Source organism: Melitaea cinxia, chromosome Z (assembly GCF_905220565.1).
Source record: "Melitaea cinxia chromosome Z, ilMelCinx1.1, whole genome shotgun sequence".
NCBI lineage: Eukaryota > Metazoa > Arthropoda > Insecta > Lepidoptera > Nymphalidae > Melitaea > Melitaea cinxia.
The window spans coordinates 4,197,894-4,214,882 of NC_059424.1; the positions used below are offsets into that span (position 1 = coordinate 4,197,894).

At 34.7% G+C, this 16,989-nt stretch overlaps 1 protein-coding gene and 1 long non-coding RNA gene across 2 annotated transcripts; both read left to right on the forward strand.

Annotated features, from left to right (window-relative positions):
• The first annotated feature begins 1,206 nt into the window (after positions 1–1,206).
• LOC123668624 lies at positions 1,207–7,518 on the forward strand. Its single transcript, XR_006745607.1, has 2 exons — positions 1,207–1,345; positions 7,069–7,518. It is a non-coding gene; the product is annotated as an uncharacterized LOC123668624 (long non-coding RNA).
• Positions 7,519–11,941: 4,423 nt separating this feature from the next.
• On the forward strand, positions 11,942–12,281 carry LOC123668949. Its single transcript, XM_045602640.1, has one exon. The coding sequence runs from the start codon at positions 12,045–12,047 to the stop codon at positions 12,216–12,218; it is 174 nt and encodes a 57-aa protein (XP_045458596.1). The 5' UTR covers positions 11,942–12,044; the 3' UTR covers positions 12,219–12,281.
• The last annotated feature ends 4,708 nt before the right edge of the window (positions 12,282–16,989 follow it).

Genomic DNA, 16,989 nt, shown 5'->3' on the forward strand with positions numbered 1-16,989 from the left:
TTACTCCAAATTTTTCGTTGCTTTTCTTTTCCTTCTCCGTCAGATCTTTAACTGTTTTGCTTTTAGATTTTACATATTCAGCGTGTTTCTTTTTAATACTTTCCAATTTTTCTGGATTTAGTTTTAGTCGTTCTCGATACCTCTTCATACGTTCTGCTGGTGTCAAAGCCATTTAAGTAAAACTTTATTGTCTAAAACAAAATTATTAAGTAATATAGTAATATTATATAAAACACGCGGACAAAAGTCGTAATAATACTCTATGACACCTTAGTGAAAAATAATAATTTTACGTACATGTATCGCGCCTTTACCCTTACATTGAGTTACAATTCGTTCCACTGAGTTACAAAATTTCTCAATGGAACGTAACGTTTTGGGTGAGTCTACAAAACTATTACTTAAATATTCAATGTTAAACTTGCAATTAAACTTGTTTAGCGATAATTTAGGAATAAACACAATAAGAAATCAGTTGCTTTCAAGCAAGTACATAAAATCATGCAATTCACCCGAGAAAACTACGTTTTTAAATGGAACAAAATTTTTACACTGCAACACGTCTTCTCGCCCAGCCGTTAGTTTTTGTAATCTAACGCTTTGCTTTCAATATTGCGGACAAATCAGAGTGTTTAAGAGTATTTCCATTTAAAAGAAAAGGATATTATTTGGTAGTTTTTGAAGAGAGGTAAGAAAATAACGTAACTCAATAGGAATTTCCACCAAGTTAGATTTTGTGCCCTAGAAATTAATTGTAATTAATTTTGTTTTATATTAAAATAAACGAATGTGTGTTATTAAAATCATTTTAAGATAAATATTCCTTTCTTTGGAGATACAATACTCCATCACACGCTTTTTTACAAACATTCTTTAAGGTGAAACATTATGGCCAGTGTGTGGTGGGACATAGGTTTAATAACCATTTAGTAATCATAAATAAAGTAATTTTATTTAAAAAATTGAGTAACACTAATAATTTGTATAAATTCCGAAAGCCAATAAAGTCTACTACAAAGACAAAATCAAACGTTTAAACTAAACACATTAAATGTTTAAGAAATACCTTATGAACTGGGTAGGACATGCATAAAAATCATACTGACAACGAAATAAAAAATTGCCCATATGTGTTATCATGAGCTCTAGTAAAGAAGAAATCGGGCAAAGAGTAAAATAACTTGCTGAAATCGGCTATAAATTAGTTCTGGTTGAGGAACAAAGGAAGGAGCCAAATTATCCAAAAAATGATCAGACATAGTAGACGGTAGACTGGGGGATGAATTCTTGAAAGCTGATCTGAAACGTTTAATATTTTGCCAAACAAAAGATGGTTTAACTTCAGGTGAGATAGTTTCACAGAAACTTTTCCATCCTTCCCATTTCTTTCTTTTGAATAATTTTTTAGTGGTAATAATAACATTATTTAATATTTCAAAATTTTCTTCTGAACTTAATAAATTATAATTTCAGTTCAGTTCTTTGCTTAATGGCTTTTAGTTGTGTCAGTTTGACACATATCATTTCGCCAATGTCACGTGGGATGGAGAACACACGACGGAGATTGTTATTATTTCGGTGGATTTGAGAATACAATTTAGTAAAATTTTGAAAATACACGAAAATAGTATGTATTTATTCACAATACTCTCAAAATGTACAAAAATATAAAAATATTTATAAGTATATAACATTGTACTAAATATATATATATATATACATTGTAATATTTACAATTTAATTTTATTATATTTAATATATTTACATAAAAACGAACACAGAGGACTAAACACAAACATTAATAAAGATTCAACATTTATAGGGCGGGGAACTTCAGGAGGGAGTACGTCATACAACGGATGAAGGAGTTTGGGGCAATTAAACAGGATATGGGATGGGGATCCTTCATCTAAACCGCATTCACAGAGTGAATGGTCCCGTACTCTAATTTTTGCGAGATGTCTGGGTGTGCACGCGTGACCTAAACGCAACCTGCAAATGGTCGAAGTGACCCAGCGATCGGCGTGTCTAAAACGGAAAAACCATGGTCGTCTAGGGATTTCTGGTTGCAGGCTCGCATAGTATTTACCTTTTACCATTTTGGATGATATCCAAGATGATGTCCACGAATTGGCCAACCGAGTATTCGCTGCAACACCAAGATCATAACAGAAATTTTTATAGTGAGCATGGGAGCCGATTTGGATGGCAGATTTGGCACATGAATCCGCAGTCTCGTTGCCGGGAATATCAGAGTGACTGGGAATCCAAACAAGAGTGATCTGCAATCCTTTCTGATGACATAAAAACAAAACTTCCCTGATCTTTAAAATAATGACAAATCTTTTTCTGCTACGAAACGGGTTTTCCTTAATTGCTAATAGGCAACTTAAGGAGTCAGTCAAAATTACGGTTTGTCTTAAATCATGGGAGTGGGCATATAAAATAGCTTCCAAAATAGCGACTGCTTCACCGGTGAAGACCGATGATTCAGGCGGGCACTTAAACTGTAAAATAATTTTGAATTTTGGGATCCAGCAGGCTGCGCCAACGCAGCTATCTGCGGACAGTTTAGACGCATCGGTATAAATAAGTAGATGATCGGACCAATTTTGATGAACTACATAATTAAAGAGAGACTTAGTGTTCGGGGAACCTTTGATAAGACCAAGGTTCGTAACAATGACAGGACGATATACAAGGGCTTTATAGGGAATAGAAAAAAGAGGATTTATAGGCAGTTGAATATATGGATTTGGAAGTTTAGTAAAGTACAGGAAGCTATTCAAAAGACATGATTCGGGTTTGTTGGGATTGTGAATTTGTGATAGTTCGCTTAAACGACTCCAAAGAGGATGTGAAGATAGCTGTAACATTTTGCTGACAAACCGATCACAAAGGAATTGTCTCCTTATTTGCAACGGAGGGTCAACGCATTCAACCTGCAGAGCATTCGTAGGTGTAGATTTCATAGCACCCAGAATGATTCTAAGGCATTTGTATTGTATTTTATTTAGTTTTTCTGAAGTTGATTTAATAATAGGGTCTAAAACGAATAAACCATAGTCCATATGGCTACGAACTATGGCATTGTAGAAGAGTTTTTGAGAATATGGGTGAGCTCCCCACCAAACGCCTGAAACTGCCCGAAGGGCATTGATACCTTTTTCACATTTTTTAAGAATATGCTCTGTATGAGAAAGTCCATTAAGTCGGTTATCGAGAATAACTCCCAGAAATTTAGCCTTATCTACGAGGTCAATGCGCTGACCTCCATAATGAAAATCGAAGACAGGGACGATTCTTTTTCTAGAGAAAGCAACTGCCTGGCTTTTGGTTATCGATAAAGATAAGCCATGGTCAGACAGCCACTGGCCTAGATAATGCAAAGCAGAGTTAACCCTAAATGTGATATCATCGACTGAATTTGATCGATAATATATGGCAATGTCATCAGCGTATTGTAAAATGTTGCAAAAATTGTTGACAGATAATTCGAGATCAGAGGTGTAGATACTATAAAGTAAAGGGCTAAGGACGGAGCCTTGAGGGAGACCTTTCCAGACAAGTCTGGGGGGAAGAGAGACGTTTTGGAATCTTACAGATATTGATCTGCAGAAAAGTAAATTACATATGAAATGTATCATCCTCGGTGGAATACCCAGCTGATGCAGTTTTTGCCTGAGTACCGCGAGAAGAACATTGTCATATGCAGAATTTATGTCTAGGAATACACCCACAAGGTACTCTCCTTTTGCAAAGGCTATTCGAATATCTGTGGTGAGAATGCTGAGACTATCCATTGTGCTCAGTCCCTTTCGAAAGCCAAATTGAGAGGGAGAGAGAATATTTCTACTTTCCATTACCCATTCCAAACGGTTCTTCAACAGATGCTCTGTAATTTTCGCTAAAGTAGATGAAAGGGCGATGGGTCTGTAGGAATTTGAATCTGACGGATTTTTGCCTGGTTTTAAAATTGGTAAAACTATTTGTGTTTTCCAAGAGTCTGGAAGAACGCCTGTTGTATAAAATCCATTAATTATGTTTAAAAATATAACCTGAGATTTATGATTTAAGTTTTTTATAAAAGAGTAGGGAATGCCATCTTCTCCAGGTGAGGAGTCTGTAAGCCCAGACAAAGCACACTGGAGCTCAGAGAAGGAAAATGGAGCATCCATTTCGTCTGAGATAGGTTTTGGAAGAGAAGGAAGAAAGTTGTTCTGGTGAGGAACAAAGGGAGGAGCAAGTTTGTCAGCAAAATTGTTAAGCCATTCTGATGGATCATTAGAAGAATTATTACTTGAAATGAGGGAACGACGAAATTTTTTAAGTTTTGCCCAAACTACTGAAGAAGGAGATCGCGGAGAAAGTGATTCACAAAAATCAACCCAGCAGCATTTTTTCTTTTTAGACACTAATCTTTTCAATTTAGCGTCTAACCGTTTATAATGTAAAAAATTAGAAGGGGACATAGACACAGAATACATAGACTCTGCCTCTGTTCTTTGTTTAGATACACGAGTGCATTCCTCATCCCACCAGGGAGTGGAAAGCACCTGTTTTTTGGGAAAATGTTTTTTAGGAAAATGAAAATCGGCGGCAGTTGTAAGAGCATTGACAAATGATTCGTAACAGAGAATGACATTTTCAACACCTATAAAACCTGGGATAGCGTCCAATATGTCATCAACAGAACTGGCAAAGTCAGACCAATTTACATTTTTGAGGGAATATTTTAATAGGGGATTAGGATTTGAGATAATAGAAGAAGTGGAACTTTGATTAAGAGATAAGACGATAGGAAAGTGGTCACTGCCAAAAGTGGAAGAAAGGATATTCCATGAAAGTTGTGAAGCAAGAGAGGGAGACGATAAGGACAAATCTACTGCAGACCCGGGGTTTTGCGAAGGGAAAACCCTACGAGTAGGGGAACCATCATTAAGGATGCAAAGATTGGCATCATCAACAATGTCCACCAATAAGTGAGCATATCTATCGCAGGAATGACAGCCCCATGCAGTGTGATGAGCGTTAAAGTCACCCATTATAAGGACAGGAGGAGGTAGTATAGAAAAGACAGAGTGAAGATCTGGAAAAAGGGAAGAAGAAGGATGAGGTATATATATAGAAAGGATAGAAATGTTTAAGGATCTCACAGCAACAGCACTAAAGTGCTGGCTGGGAGGGAGGGGGATTTGAGAAAATGGGATAAAATGGCGGATAAAAAGGGCACAACCTGCATATCCATCACTTCTGTCATCTCTCAAACAGGAGAAACCTGGGACCCGAAACCGAGAACCAGGAACTAACCACGTTTCAGAGATGGCAATAATGGACGGACTATGCTGATTGATGAGGGAAATGAGTTCATGTTTTTTAGGACGAATGCTCTGGCAGTTCCACTGAAGGAAGCTGGTCGGAAACATTATTAGCAAAATTAGCTAGTTTGGAAAGGTTTAGGGCAACGTTGGACGGTAGGGGAACATCACTGCATGAAACAACCATACTAAGGATGAGTTCAGTAAGCATTTCTAAAAGGTTTGAGGAGTTTCTAAAGGAAGGAGTTTTATTGTTTTCATTAATAGCGCAACCGTTAGGAGTGGTGGAAGGACAGCTGCCAATAATGGCTTGGTGGGCTTGTCTATCGTACCCTTTCCCAAGAGCGGAAGAGGGGCGAGCAGAACGGACTACGGTTTTGCGGTAGGAGGAGATGGAATTGTTTGAGGAAGGGCTGGCATTGTGGGGGTTTAGAGAAATATGTAAGGACGGGGAGGATACTTCTTTAGTTATCTCCGCGTAGGATCTACGAACAGGAGGAAATTTAGTGGATGCTTCGAAATATGAACTATTACTAGCGGCCATTTCTAATTTAATCGAGTGTTGTCGCGAATACTCAGGGCAACCTTTGTCTGTAGCGAAATGCGTTCCTGAGCAATGAACACAAGAAGCATTGTCCTTAGTGACATCACATGAATCTCCACCATGTTGCTGTGAACATTTGTAGCACCTCGGTTTCGATCTGCATTGATTTTTAACATGCCCGTAGCGGCAGCAACTGAGACACATGATAGTAGGAAGGTTGTAGGTTTCTACAGGAAGGGCAGTGTGATAGGAGAAGATTTTAGTGGGCAATATTTGTCCCCTAAAGGTCAAAACTATGGATTGGGTAGGAACCCAGGTGATGACTCCCTCATTGAGAACTTTGCGATTCATACGTCTCGCTTTCACAACTTCACCGCATCCAGCCGGAAGTTCCAACGAGTTGACGAATTCCTCTATCGACCAGTTCACGGGAACTCCTTTAGCTAAGCCCATTCGAGATATATTATATGTCGGGATAAAGGCATTATATTTGCAGAGGCTTAGAATGGGGTTATTTAAAAATGAATTAGCTGCATCAGCGGAATCAAATTGAACAGAGATTTTATTTCTGCCTAGATTTTTCACTCCGTCTTTTACGACGGAGCTGATTTTATGTTTATGTAAAAATTGCCCAAACTGTATCGCACGGAGAGTAGTACCTGAGGAGGGCTCAGTTACTTCCCGCGACACCTGAACGATGAAGGGGCCTTTATCATCACCTGAGTATTTTTTAGGACCTTCAGAGAAAGATGGGTGTACGTAAATGGATTGGATGGACGGATTTGCAGTGGCCGGGTTGACAATTATTTTCTTAGATGCTATATCAGTTAAAATATGTTCATTCGGTCGTTTACGAGATTCGGAAGATGAATTAGATAAAGAGGGATCAGGGATATTGTTAAAAATCCCAGGATCGGGGGGATCAGGAGGTCGATCGACCTCCATATTGAATTAAAAAACTTATTTCTAAACTAAAATAAATTTAAGTTTACAAAAATAATAAATAACTAACTACAAACACTTACAACAACCAGTAATGAGAGTAGAATACAATGATTATAAAAAACAGACTATTTTTACAGTAAATTAACGAAAGAAATGAAAATAAAACACCAAAATCTCTCTAATACGTGTGTTAGCCAAAACCACTAAGGCGCGAAAAAAACAAATTATAATTTAATTCCGCTTCCTTCCTTTTTTTGACAGCCCAGGAACACTCACTATCCCACCAGGGAGGCAATGGAATATTATTTGAGGAAGGCTTCTTTGATGGAAAAACTTCGTCAGCAGTCTCAATAATAGCATGTGCAAAAGCTTCAGAACTCCGATACACATCACCTTGGCTTAAGATAGAAAGAGTTAAGATCTTATTATCTAGGGTAGCTTTGTATAAATCCCAGTCTGCGCTAGCCAACTGATATTTAATTCGGAAAGAGGTTTTAGTTTTATTGAAATTTTTAAAAGGTAAATTTATTAAAATGGGGAAGTGATCACTACCATAAGTGGAGTTTAAGGTTTGCCAAATCAATGATGAGGCTAAACTGGGTGAAGAAATGGGAAGGTCAGGAGCACTTTTACCTTCATTAATATTGGTTCTTCGTGTAGGAGTGCAATTATTTAAAATACAAAGATTAAGTGAATCTACAATGTCCAACACTTCATGTCCATAGTTATTATTATTTGAACTACCCCATGACTGGTGTTGAGCATTAAAGTCACCTAAAACAAGTATAGGTTTGGGAAGAGATACTAAAATATTTTTAACTTCTCTTAAAATTTGAGAAGAAGGATGAGGAATATATATAGAGACAAAGCAAATGTTATTTACAATGATAGCAATGATTGAGAAATTTTTATCATGAGAAGTAATATTTACAAGAGAAAAAGAAAGGGGATGTTTTACTAATATTGCAACACCACCATAGCCATCAGATCTATCTTCTCTAATACAAGAATATCCTTGAATTTTAAAAATGGATTTAGGTTTTAGCCAAGTTTCTTGAAGACATACTATGGTGGGATGATACTTATTAATAATATGGATAAGATCACTTTTCTTACTATTTATACTACGACAATTCCACTGAATTGCCTTGGCGTAACTGTCCATTATGACTAATATAATTATTTATAATTTCCATTATTGGTTGGGCTACGTTGGACGGTTGATTTTGATTTAAAATATTTAATAAAGTAATTATAAGTTCGACAATAGATTGTTTAGATGAATCATTTGTTTCATTGTTAAATGCACAACCATTTTTAGGGGTAGGCAAATCAAATTCATTTATGATAGCATTATGAGCCTTGACATCATATCCTTTGTTTGATGTTAAATGTTGACGAAGTTTTAAAAATACAGTTTTCTTATAGGAAACATTTTGAAAATCTTTATTATTATTTATATGAGTTTTGTTGATGACAGAGGTTGAAGGAGTGTTTGGAGAAGTTGCTACAACATCAGAATATGATTTGGTTATTGTAGGGAAGATTTTGGATGCCTCTGCATAAGAAATACTATTTTTAGCCATATGTTCTTTGATATTTTTTTGCCTTAAAAATTCTTTACATATTTTATTTGTTGTATAGTGGGAGCAATGACAAATACAGCAAAATGCCTCATCTTCTGATGTACAGCTGCTTCCAAAATGACCGTCCTTGCCACATTTAAAGCAGCGAGGAGTTGATCTACACATATCTTTGACATGTCCATATTGACAACATTTAAAACACGAAGGACAGGACAACTATTTCCGTATCAATAAAACTGGCTTAATTGTCAATAAATGTTTTCTTTTTTAGTCGCCTTGCTCTTAAAACACTAAAAACATTAAATGATGGAATAAAAGCTTTGAATCTGTTACTCGAAAGCTTAGTAACGCTGGTAAAGTTATTAGCATCTGAAAAATTTGTATATGTAAGAGAGAGCCTATTTCTGCCAATTCTCTTCAAACTTCCATTTAGAATATTTTTAAATGATTTATTTTTATCAAATCGACCAAAAGAGACAGGGTGAGGCAGCGCGTGTGAAATTTTCATCTGGAGACAATTGTTGTTTTTGTATATGGACAACATATGGTCCAATATCTGAGGCTTGGTAAAGGCGAGTTGTAGGAGTTGGGACTTTAGTATCAGACATATCACCTTGACCACTAGTGGTCATTGCGATAGGTATGGAAAGACCACAATTATTTTCATCATTTACACAAGAACAGTCGCTCTCTTTAATTATCTTGCCATGACGCTTTCTTTTTTTATTACAGTGTTTACAAATTCTTAGAGCATTTGTACGCTTTCTCGGTAGTGTCGCATTATTTACAGAACTAACATCCGTATCCATAGATGATTCGCAATGCTCAATAGTTACATAATGCGATACCTGCGGGACTGTGCCCCCAGGATCGGGAGGTTCGTCTCCCATGGAAAAAACAAAATAATGGAATTAAAACCTTACCCTACGAAGAAATATTTACACTAATTACAAAATATAAACTAAAAAGAACTAAAATAACAAATATTTACATTACTTTACACCTATCTGAACTATAAAAGATATTTTAAAATACAAAAAAACACTCCCGCTCTTTCGACGTTTCCCGCGCTTTTTTTTCCTATGGCCTGTTTATGGATATAAACATGGAGCATAGAGCTCTATGCTCCACGGATATAAATTTGAAAGCATTTGGGAAAAAAAAATTACAATTACTCTCAATATCAATAGTAAAACAGAATTGCTTAGAATATTAGATCACAAAAAAGATTTTTATAAAATTTATACGGATGGATCCAAAAGCACCCAAGAAGTTAAAGCAGCTTATTTCGACAGTAATTTAGGCTGTACAAAATGTATTTTACTAAACAACAATTGTTCAATTTTTTCTGCGGAATGTTACGCAATTTATATGGCATTATCATATGTAAATTCCAGTAGTAATATAAGAAATGTTATTATTATTAGCGATAGCAAAAGCACTTTTCTAGCTATAGACAGTTGTAAATTAACTTTTAAAAGAAATTATTATATTTAGTATTGAGATGTTGTTAAAACACCTTCCTCAGATTACTTTCCAATCATCAAAGACGGAATTAATATATTTTGGAGAGATTATTGGACCATAACAAAGCAGAATAAAGGACAATGGTACGCTAAAATTTAAAAAGACTTCAATACTAAGCCCTGGTATAACATCATCATCATCATAAATTCACAGCTGTGAATCAAGAAAATTTATCTCCATAATTAATAGATTGAGATTTGGACATTGTCTAATTCCCTCTCATCTTTTCAAATTAAAAAAAGATCCTAAGTGTACTAAATGCAGTGAGCCATACGCCGACTTAAACCACATTATTTTTAAATGCGAGTCATTGAAGTTGCATAGATTAATTCTGGCTTCGGATATACATAAAATTTGCTCAGAAAATAAAATAAATACTCCTCGCCGCCCAGAAGAAATATTAGCCAACCCAAGATTTTTAAAAAAAAAATCTGAAGTGTAGAAGTTTTTGTATATAATTGTATACATAATAAAACAGTAATGTACAGTTTAGAGCGAAAGGCTCGAATCCAGCTCCCATTAAATTAAAAAAAAAATGTCTGAAGTCAATATCTATAGACTAGATTCTATACATAATTACATATATATACTCTTTGTCATTCAGATTCTAGTGTATAGTGGAAGTGGATTTATATTGCAATTGGATATATATTCTGCTCTGGGCTATATCTTCTGATAGGTTAGTATTCTATTTCACAATTTTATTTTTTAATTTTTGACTATACAATTTTATCACTATATTATTATGACTATAATTCTTATTGTTTAATGGCAATAAAGTGGAGAATAAATATTGGAACATTTAGATCTGCTAAAAAAAAAGACAATTTCCATATTTATTTATTACATGTAAGTTTTCCTCGTAATGTAATATTACTAGTAGCTGTTATATAACAATGAAAAAATAGTTAATTACCTTAAATAAGCTCTAGCTTCATTTGCAAAACCACATATTATATAACATCAATGTATGAAACTATTTGTGATAAAACCATAGGATTAGTAATATAAACATTTTTTTTGTTTGCATTTAATGACTTATTCTCATTCTCTCTTTTCTGTTTATTTATTAGATTACTAATGTGACATGAGTGATTGTATATACGTTTCAGTCTGTAATATCCCACTACTGGGCATAGGCCTCTTTCCCCATGTAGGAGAAGGATCAGAGCTCAATCCACCACGCTGCTCCAATGCGGGTTGGCGGATATACACCCCCTACTATGAGTAACGATTCCTGTCAGATGTACATCATAACAACCGGGACCAACGGCTTAACGTGCTTTCCGAGGCACAGTGGGGAGACCCACAAGGACTGCACAAACACCCAGACCAGGGCAAACACCTGTATGGCCAATACAAATGTTTGTTATGTGCGGGGATCGAACCCGCAACCCCCAGCGCAACAGATACAATCCATGGCCGTAACCATTGCGCCAACGCGGCGTCACATTGTATATAATTTGGTATTTTATAAATATTGACAAAAAATCATCCCATTGAATGTAGTAATAGAAAAATAAACTTACTCTATATTTTTTTTTGCATAAAAAGGAAAATATAAATTTTATAGAAATTTTAGCAATAAAAAAACTGTTTGTTTTTCAGTTTATAAATATATCTAACATATAAAATTCTCGTGTCACGGTGTTTGTAGTTAAACTCCTCCAAAATGGCTTGACCTCTTGATTGATTCTCATGAAATTTTGTGTGCATATTAGGTAGGTCTGAGAATTGAATGACATCTATTTTTCATTCCTAAATGTTAAGGGTAGTCCACCACAATTTTTTTTTTACATTTTTAGATAAATTATTTATTTTTTATTTTATTATGATTTGGCGTTGAAAAATACATACAACCCTAAATTTTGACTCTTCTACCACCAACCCCTATTTTTAAATAGCGTTTAGTGGCAAAACAATATTTGCCGAGTCAGCTAGTATATAAATAATGTATGAGTATTATATGTTATAAGATATTAATTTATTTTCCAGTTTATATGGCGATTGGCCAGTTCCTTCGTAGGAACTTGGTGAGTATAACTTTTCCAACATTGGCTGCAACATTCATATATCTCGACTGGAACCATACTAGAAAGTGGAAAGCGAGGAAAATCAAGTAAAATGGCCATTTTTGGAATAACACCACGCTTTGTTTGGTTTGCTGTTCCTCTGTCGGGATTTTTCATTGGAAAATATCTAGATGACCAGGAGACACTAAGAATGACCAACTTCAGGGATAAGTCTGCCTTGTTTGGTGGTAGAGTAAAGGAAGGTGATCCACCATCTTGGCCATAAATGAGCAATTCATGCATTCATAAACAAAAGCTAAATTGTTATAAATAAACTTAGTTCTAATTAGAAAATTCTTTTATTTTATATCTTATTAAGGGGCTACACTACCTCAGCTCGAATTCAGATTTCACCCGTACTAAAAACAAGAGAATTGAGAGCTCTTGGTTGTTCATCGCGCGAATTATATGTATTTTCTCCCCACAAACATTACCAATAGTTATTTTTTTAAAAACGCAACATATAAAATGTTCTTCATACTTATTTCAATTACCATGCTTAATCTCAAGTCCATAACTTCTATATTTACTGAGATATTAAGGTTTTAATACAAATAGAGGTAACTTTGCGATTTTTTTGTATCGAGAAAATTTTATGGAATCCTGTTTTCGAAACATATGAAAGATTGTTTATGTCCTGAATTTTACCATACATAAATTTCAAACTTAAATATTCAGTAGTTTGGAAGATATGGACATCCGTCCGAGTGGAAAATAAGCAATTTGAGGTAGCATACACTCTTAAAACTTTTATACATGCAAATTTTTGAGGACAATATTTTCAAGAAGAGAGTATTATTATGATTTCTTTTCTAATATCCATTCATGTGACAAAAAACAGAAATTAATATTAGAAGCCTTAAAAAAAGAAAATATTCATTTATTTTTTGACCCTTTGACTAGTCCGTTGGCGCAGTTTGTAGTGGCTCTGTTTTCTGCTCCGAGGGTTGTGGGTTCGATTCCCACCCCGAGCCTGGATGTAATATAAATATATGTAATATAATTATTTATATACGAGGGGAGGTCCAAAAGTTCGTGGAATGGAAGGGTTTGAAATAAAGTTAACCAATAAATCTATTTTTCCTTTTCAATATAGTCACTCTTAAGCTGAATACATTTATTAGATCTATGAATTAATCTTTTTAAGTCATCGTAAAAATATTTTTTATCTTTTGCGTCAAAATGAGCCAAAATTGCCTCCTTTACCCCATTGTCGTCGGAAAATTTCCTTCCCCTTAAGTCTTTTTTTCAATTAGGAAACAAATAAAAATCACTTGGGGCCAGATCTGGACTGTAGGGTGGGTGGACTAGTGATTCGAAGCCATGCGTGTGCAGAGAAGCCATTGCAACTTTGCTTTTGTGAACCGCCGCGTTGTCTTGCGAGAGCAACACACCCTTAGTCAATTTTCCTCGACGTTTTTCCTTGATGGCCTCCTTCAGTTTTTCTAATATCGTTGCGTAGTATTCTCCGGTTATGGTCCTTCCCTTTTCTTTGTAATCAATCAGTAATATCCCTCACAATCCCAAAACACAAGAGCCATCAACTTTCCAGCAGACTCCGACACTTTGAATTTCTTTGGCGGTGGTGTCCCCTTTTTAAGCCATTGCATGGACTCTTGTTTGGACTCAGGCTCAAAGTGATGAACTCATGTTTCATCTCCGGTAACAATCCGCTCGAAAATCTGAGCAGGTTCGTCTCCACACAACTCCAAAAATTGTTTTGACGCATCGACGCGTTGCTGTTTCTGAAGCGGCGTAAGCATTCTCGGTACCCATCTTGCACTGACTTTTGTCATACCCAGGTGGTCATGTAGGATTCGCAAAATGGTAGTATCTGATACTCCAACTAATGCAGATAACTGTTTTTTCTTCAAACGGGTGTCCTCCAGTACAATTTTCCCATTTAAATTTATTTGAGATCTAACAACTACTTTTCGAGTTATATCTAATAATGCGTTTTTACTTGACGCTTTTTTCGTCGACCTACGTTGTATTATACCGCTTAACTTTCTACTGGATGTACTGATTTTGATAATTCTTTTTTTGTTGGAAAGGAGATATTCCTAGTTTAGTATCATGATAAGGAAACCAGGATCTGATGATGGGATCCCAGAGAAATTGAGGGAAACTCTTGAAAATCCGCAATAACTTTTTACTGGGTGTACCGATTTTGATAATTTTTTTTTTGGAAAGAAGATATCCCTAGTTTAGTACCATGATAAGGAAACCAGGATCTAATGATGGGATCCCAGAGAAATCGAGGGAAACTCTTGAAAATCCGCAATAACTTTTTACTAGGTGTACCGATTTTAATAATTTTTAATTTAATTGAAAGCTGATGTTTGTCATGTGGTCACATATAAATTTTATTGAGATCTGACAACTACTTTTTGAGTAATCTTTGATAACGCGTAGTTACTTGACTATTTTTTCGTCGATCTACGTTGTATTACTCGTCGATGTAACTGAAGTCGGTTTTTTTTTCGTTTGCGAGCAAACACAATTATAGCACATAAAACTTAAATTATACGAGTTTTGAGGTTGGTAACACTGTTTGTACCTAAATTTAACTGTACCTAAGTGGTACTTCCCAGAAGCATTTTATATGAGCCTCTTATTAAACAAACCAATTTAAGCTGTATTTCATTGGTACTAAGGGTTGAATATTATAGTCCTTGGAATGTAGGGGCTTCCTACAGTTATTAATTCTGAGTGAAACACAAAATTTCAATAATAAGTAGAAGTAGGTGGTGAAGGAAATTAATGGACTCAAACAACTTTATGACAATGTTACCCAACATAAAGAAAAAGAACCATAAGTCGATCACAATTTAAAAATATCTATATTTTTGTAGATTTTAATTTCAAGTAAGAAACATTGATTTATCTATTTTATAGTGTTTTCTTTGTTCATCTTATTGTTTTTGGCTATAATAAAGAGAACAATATTTGCTTCTTCGTTGTAACACAACAGCGAAGAAATGTCGTAATAGATTTTAGTATTTTCTCGTTCTCTTTTGGTAGAATTTAGTATTTAATAACCTCCAAAAGCAGTAGATTCGTTAAATGAAATCTGGTCACACTGTATTACTTTTCTTCGATCAATATAATATATAATATAAGCAGTTATTGATCACATTTGGTGTGCGCAGGGCAAGTAGCCGTTATACAGCATTTAATATTTCACCTGTTGTTCACGACGACATAAAGAGCGACAAGAAAAGAAGAAACAATTCCGTTTTAAATGTAAGTATTGAAATTATAGTTTATATTTTATTATATATTTGTTATATAATATTTTTATATATTCGTAGTTTTGTCCGTTTTATATATCAGTTGAAAAATATAAAAAGAAAACACCAACCAATCAAGAAAAAAATGTATATATCTAAAATTGTATTTACTATAGATATTACACCGTAAACTTGTTAGACTTTTTAAATTAAAATCAATCAAAAAAACATTACAAAAATCGATATACTTTAATTTTATTTTTTCATTATATAGATTTTTTGTTATTGCGGAACCCTTACTCTAAAATTTTAGTTAATTATAAATAAAGTTATACATGATTTTGTGTCAAAAAAAAAAAAAAAAATACGCAAATTCATGGATAAATTTCCAGTATAGTAGTCAGGACCCATAATACGCGTAATAAATGAAAGCTCCGAGAGCATAGGCGTTAGATTCAGCACGGTAATCCCAGAGATTATGGTGCGTTTCCTATGTTACGAAGGCAACAAAAGAAAATCCAAATAAAATGTTATGATTCGTACCAAGAAAAGATAAAAATTAATCTCAAGAAGAACACTAAACACCAGTGGTCATATTTGAACACTTTGCGTAGGTTGGTTTATTATTAATTAAACAAATGTCCACACTTAAGTTGGCTTCCCTAACTAAATATCTTTATTTTTGTCGCTCAAATAAATTAATTTTTATTAATTATTGTTGTTCGACCACTATTGATGAATGATCGATTATGTAAACAATTAAATTCTTAATGATTAATTATTATTTTTTTTTTTTTTTTGGGAAATAAGCAGTGCGTATTACTAAGCGAAGCAAATTCATATTGAATTAAGTTTTACTCCAATCCATGCGTGGGCCTTTAGTGGAACGACCAATAAAGCTAGCCACACTGCCACAGATTTCTTTATTGGCTCAAAAAAAAAAACAATGGAAAATCGAGATTGTCTCTAATAAACTAATTCGTCTTTTTCACAACGCTAACGGAGGGTAACGGGAGGTATCTACGAAAACGGACATTGACTTATGCCGCAAAATGGTTACAGAATCATGTTACCCCGACTCCGCGTATTTGCCCTACCCCTAGAGTGTTCTTTAGAAGCCGGAGGCGCGGAAGGAGGGTAGCCCCCGCCCGCTGTAACAAAACGCAGAAAACAGACAGAAGAAGAGGTTACTATTGAGGATTTCTATCGCACACAACATGTCACTTTGCGCATGCGCCATGTTTGCGCAGTGAGAATTAAATAGTACAGAATAAAAAAAAGTTTCATTACATTACAAGATAACGAAAGACCAACTAATGTTTTTTTAAAACCGAACAATGAATAAATAGTCGTAAAGTATTTTAAAAAAATCAATATTTAGTGCTATCTTGAATAAATTTTTGTAAATTAAAAAAAAAAAAACTAAAAGCGAACAAAAAAAAAATTATGATCAAACATTAAAGAACAATGAGCGAATTAGGCTTTCGGTTGTGCCAGAGAACTGTGTCTCTGGCACAACTGAAAGCCATTAAACCAATCAAATTGATTGGTTGATTGAATCAATCAACTAATTCGAACTTGATTTGAACGCACGTTTGCGATAGTGACTTTGTGTTCGAACGTATTGTGATTTTGATACGTATCAGAGCCGGGAATCGAGATAGTTTAAAAACCAAATTTCGTTTATTTCAAGCTGTCAATTTAAATTCGTTCGACAAGACTTGTTTTGATTTGAGATTAGTTAAACTATTTTTTTTTTTTTGA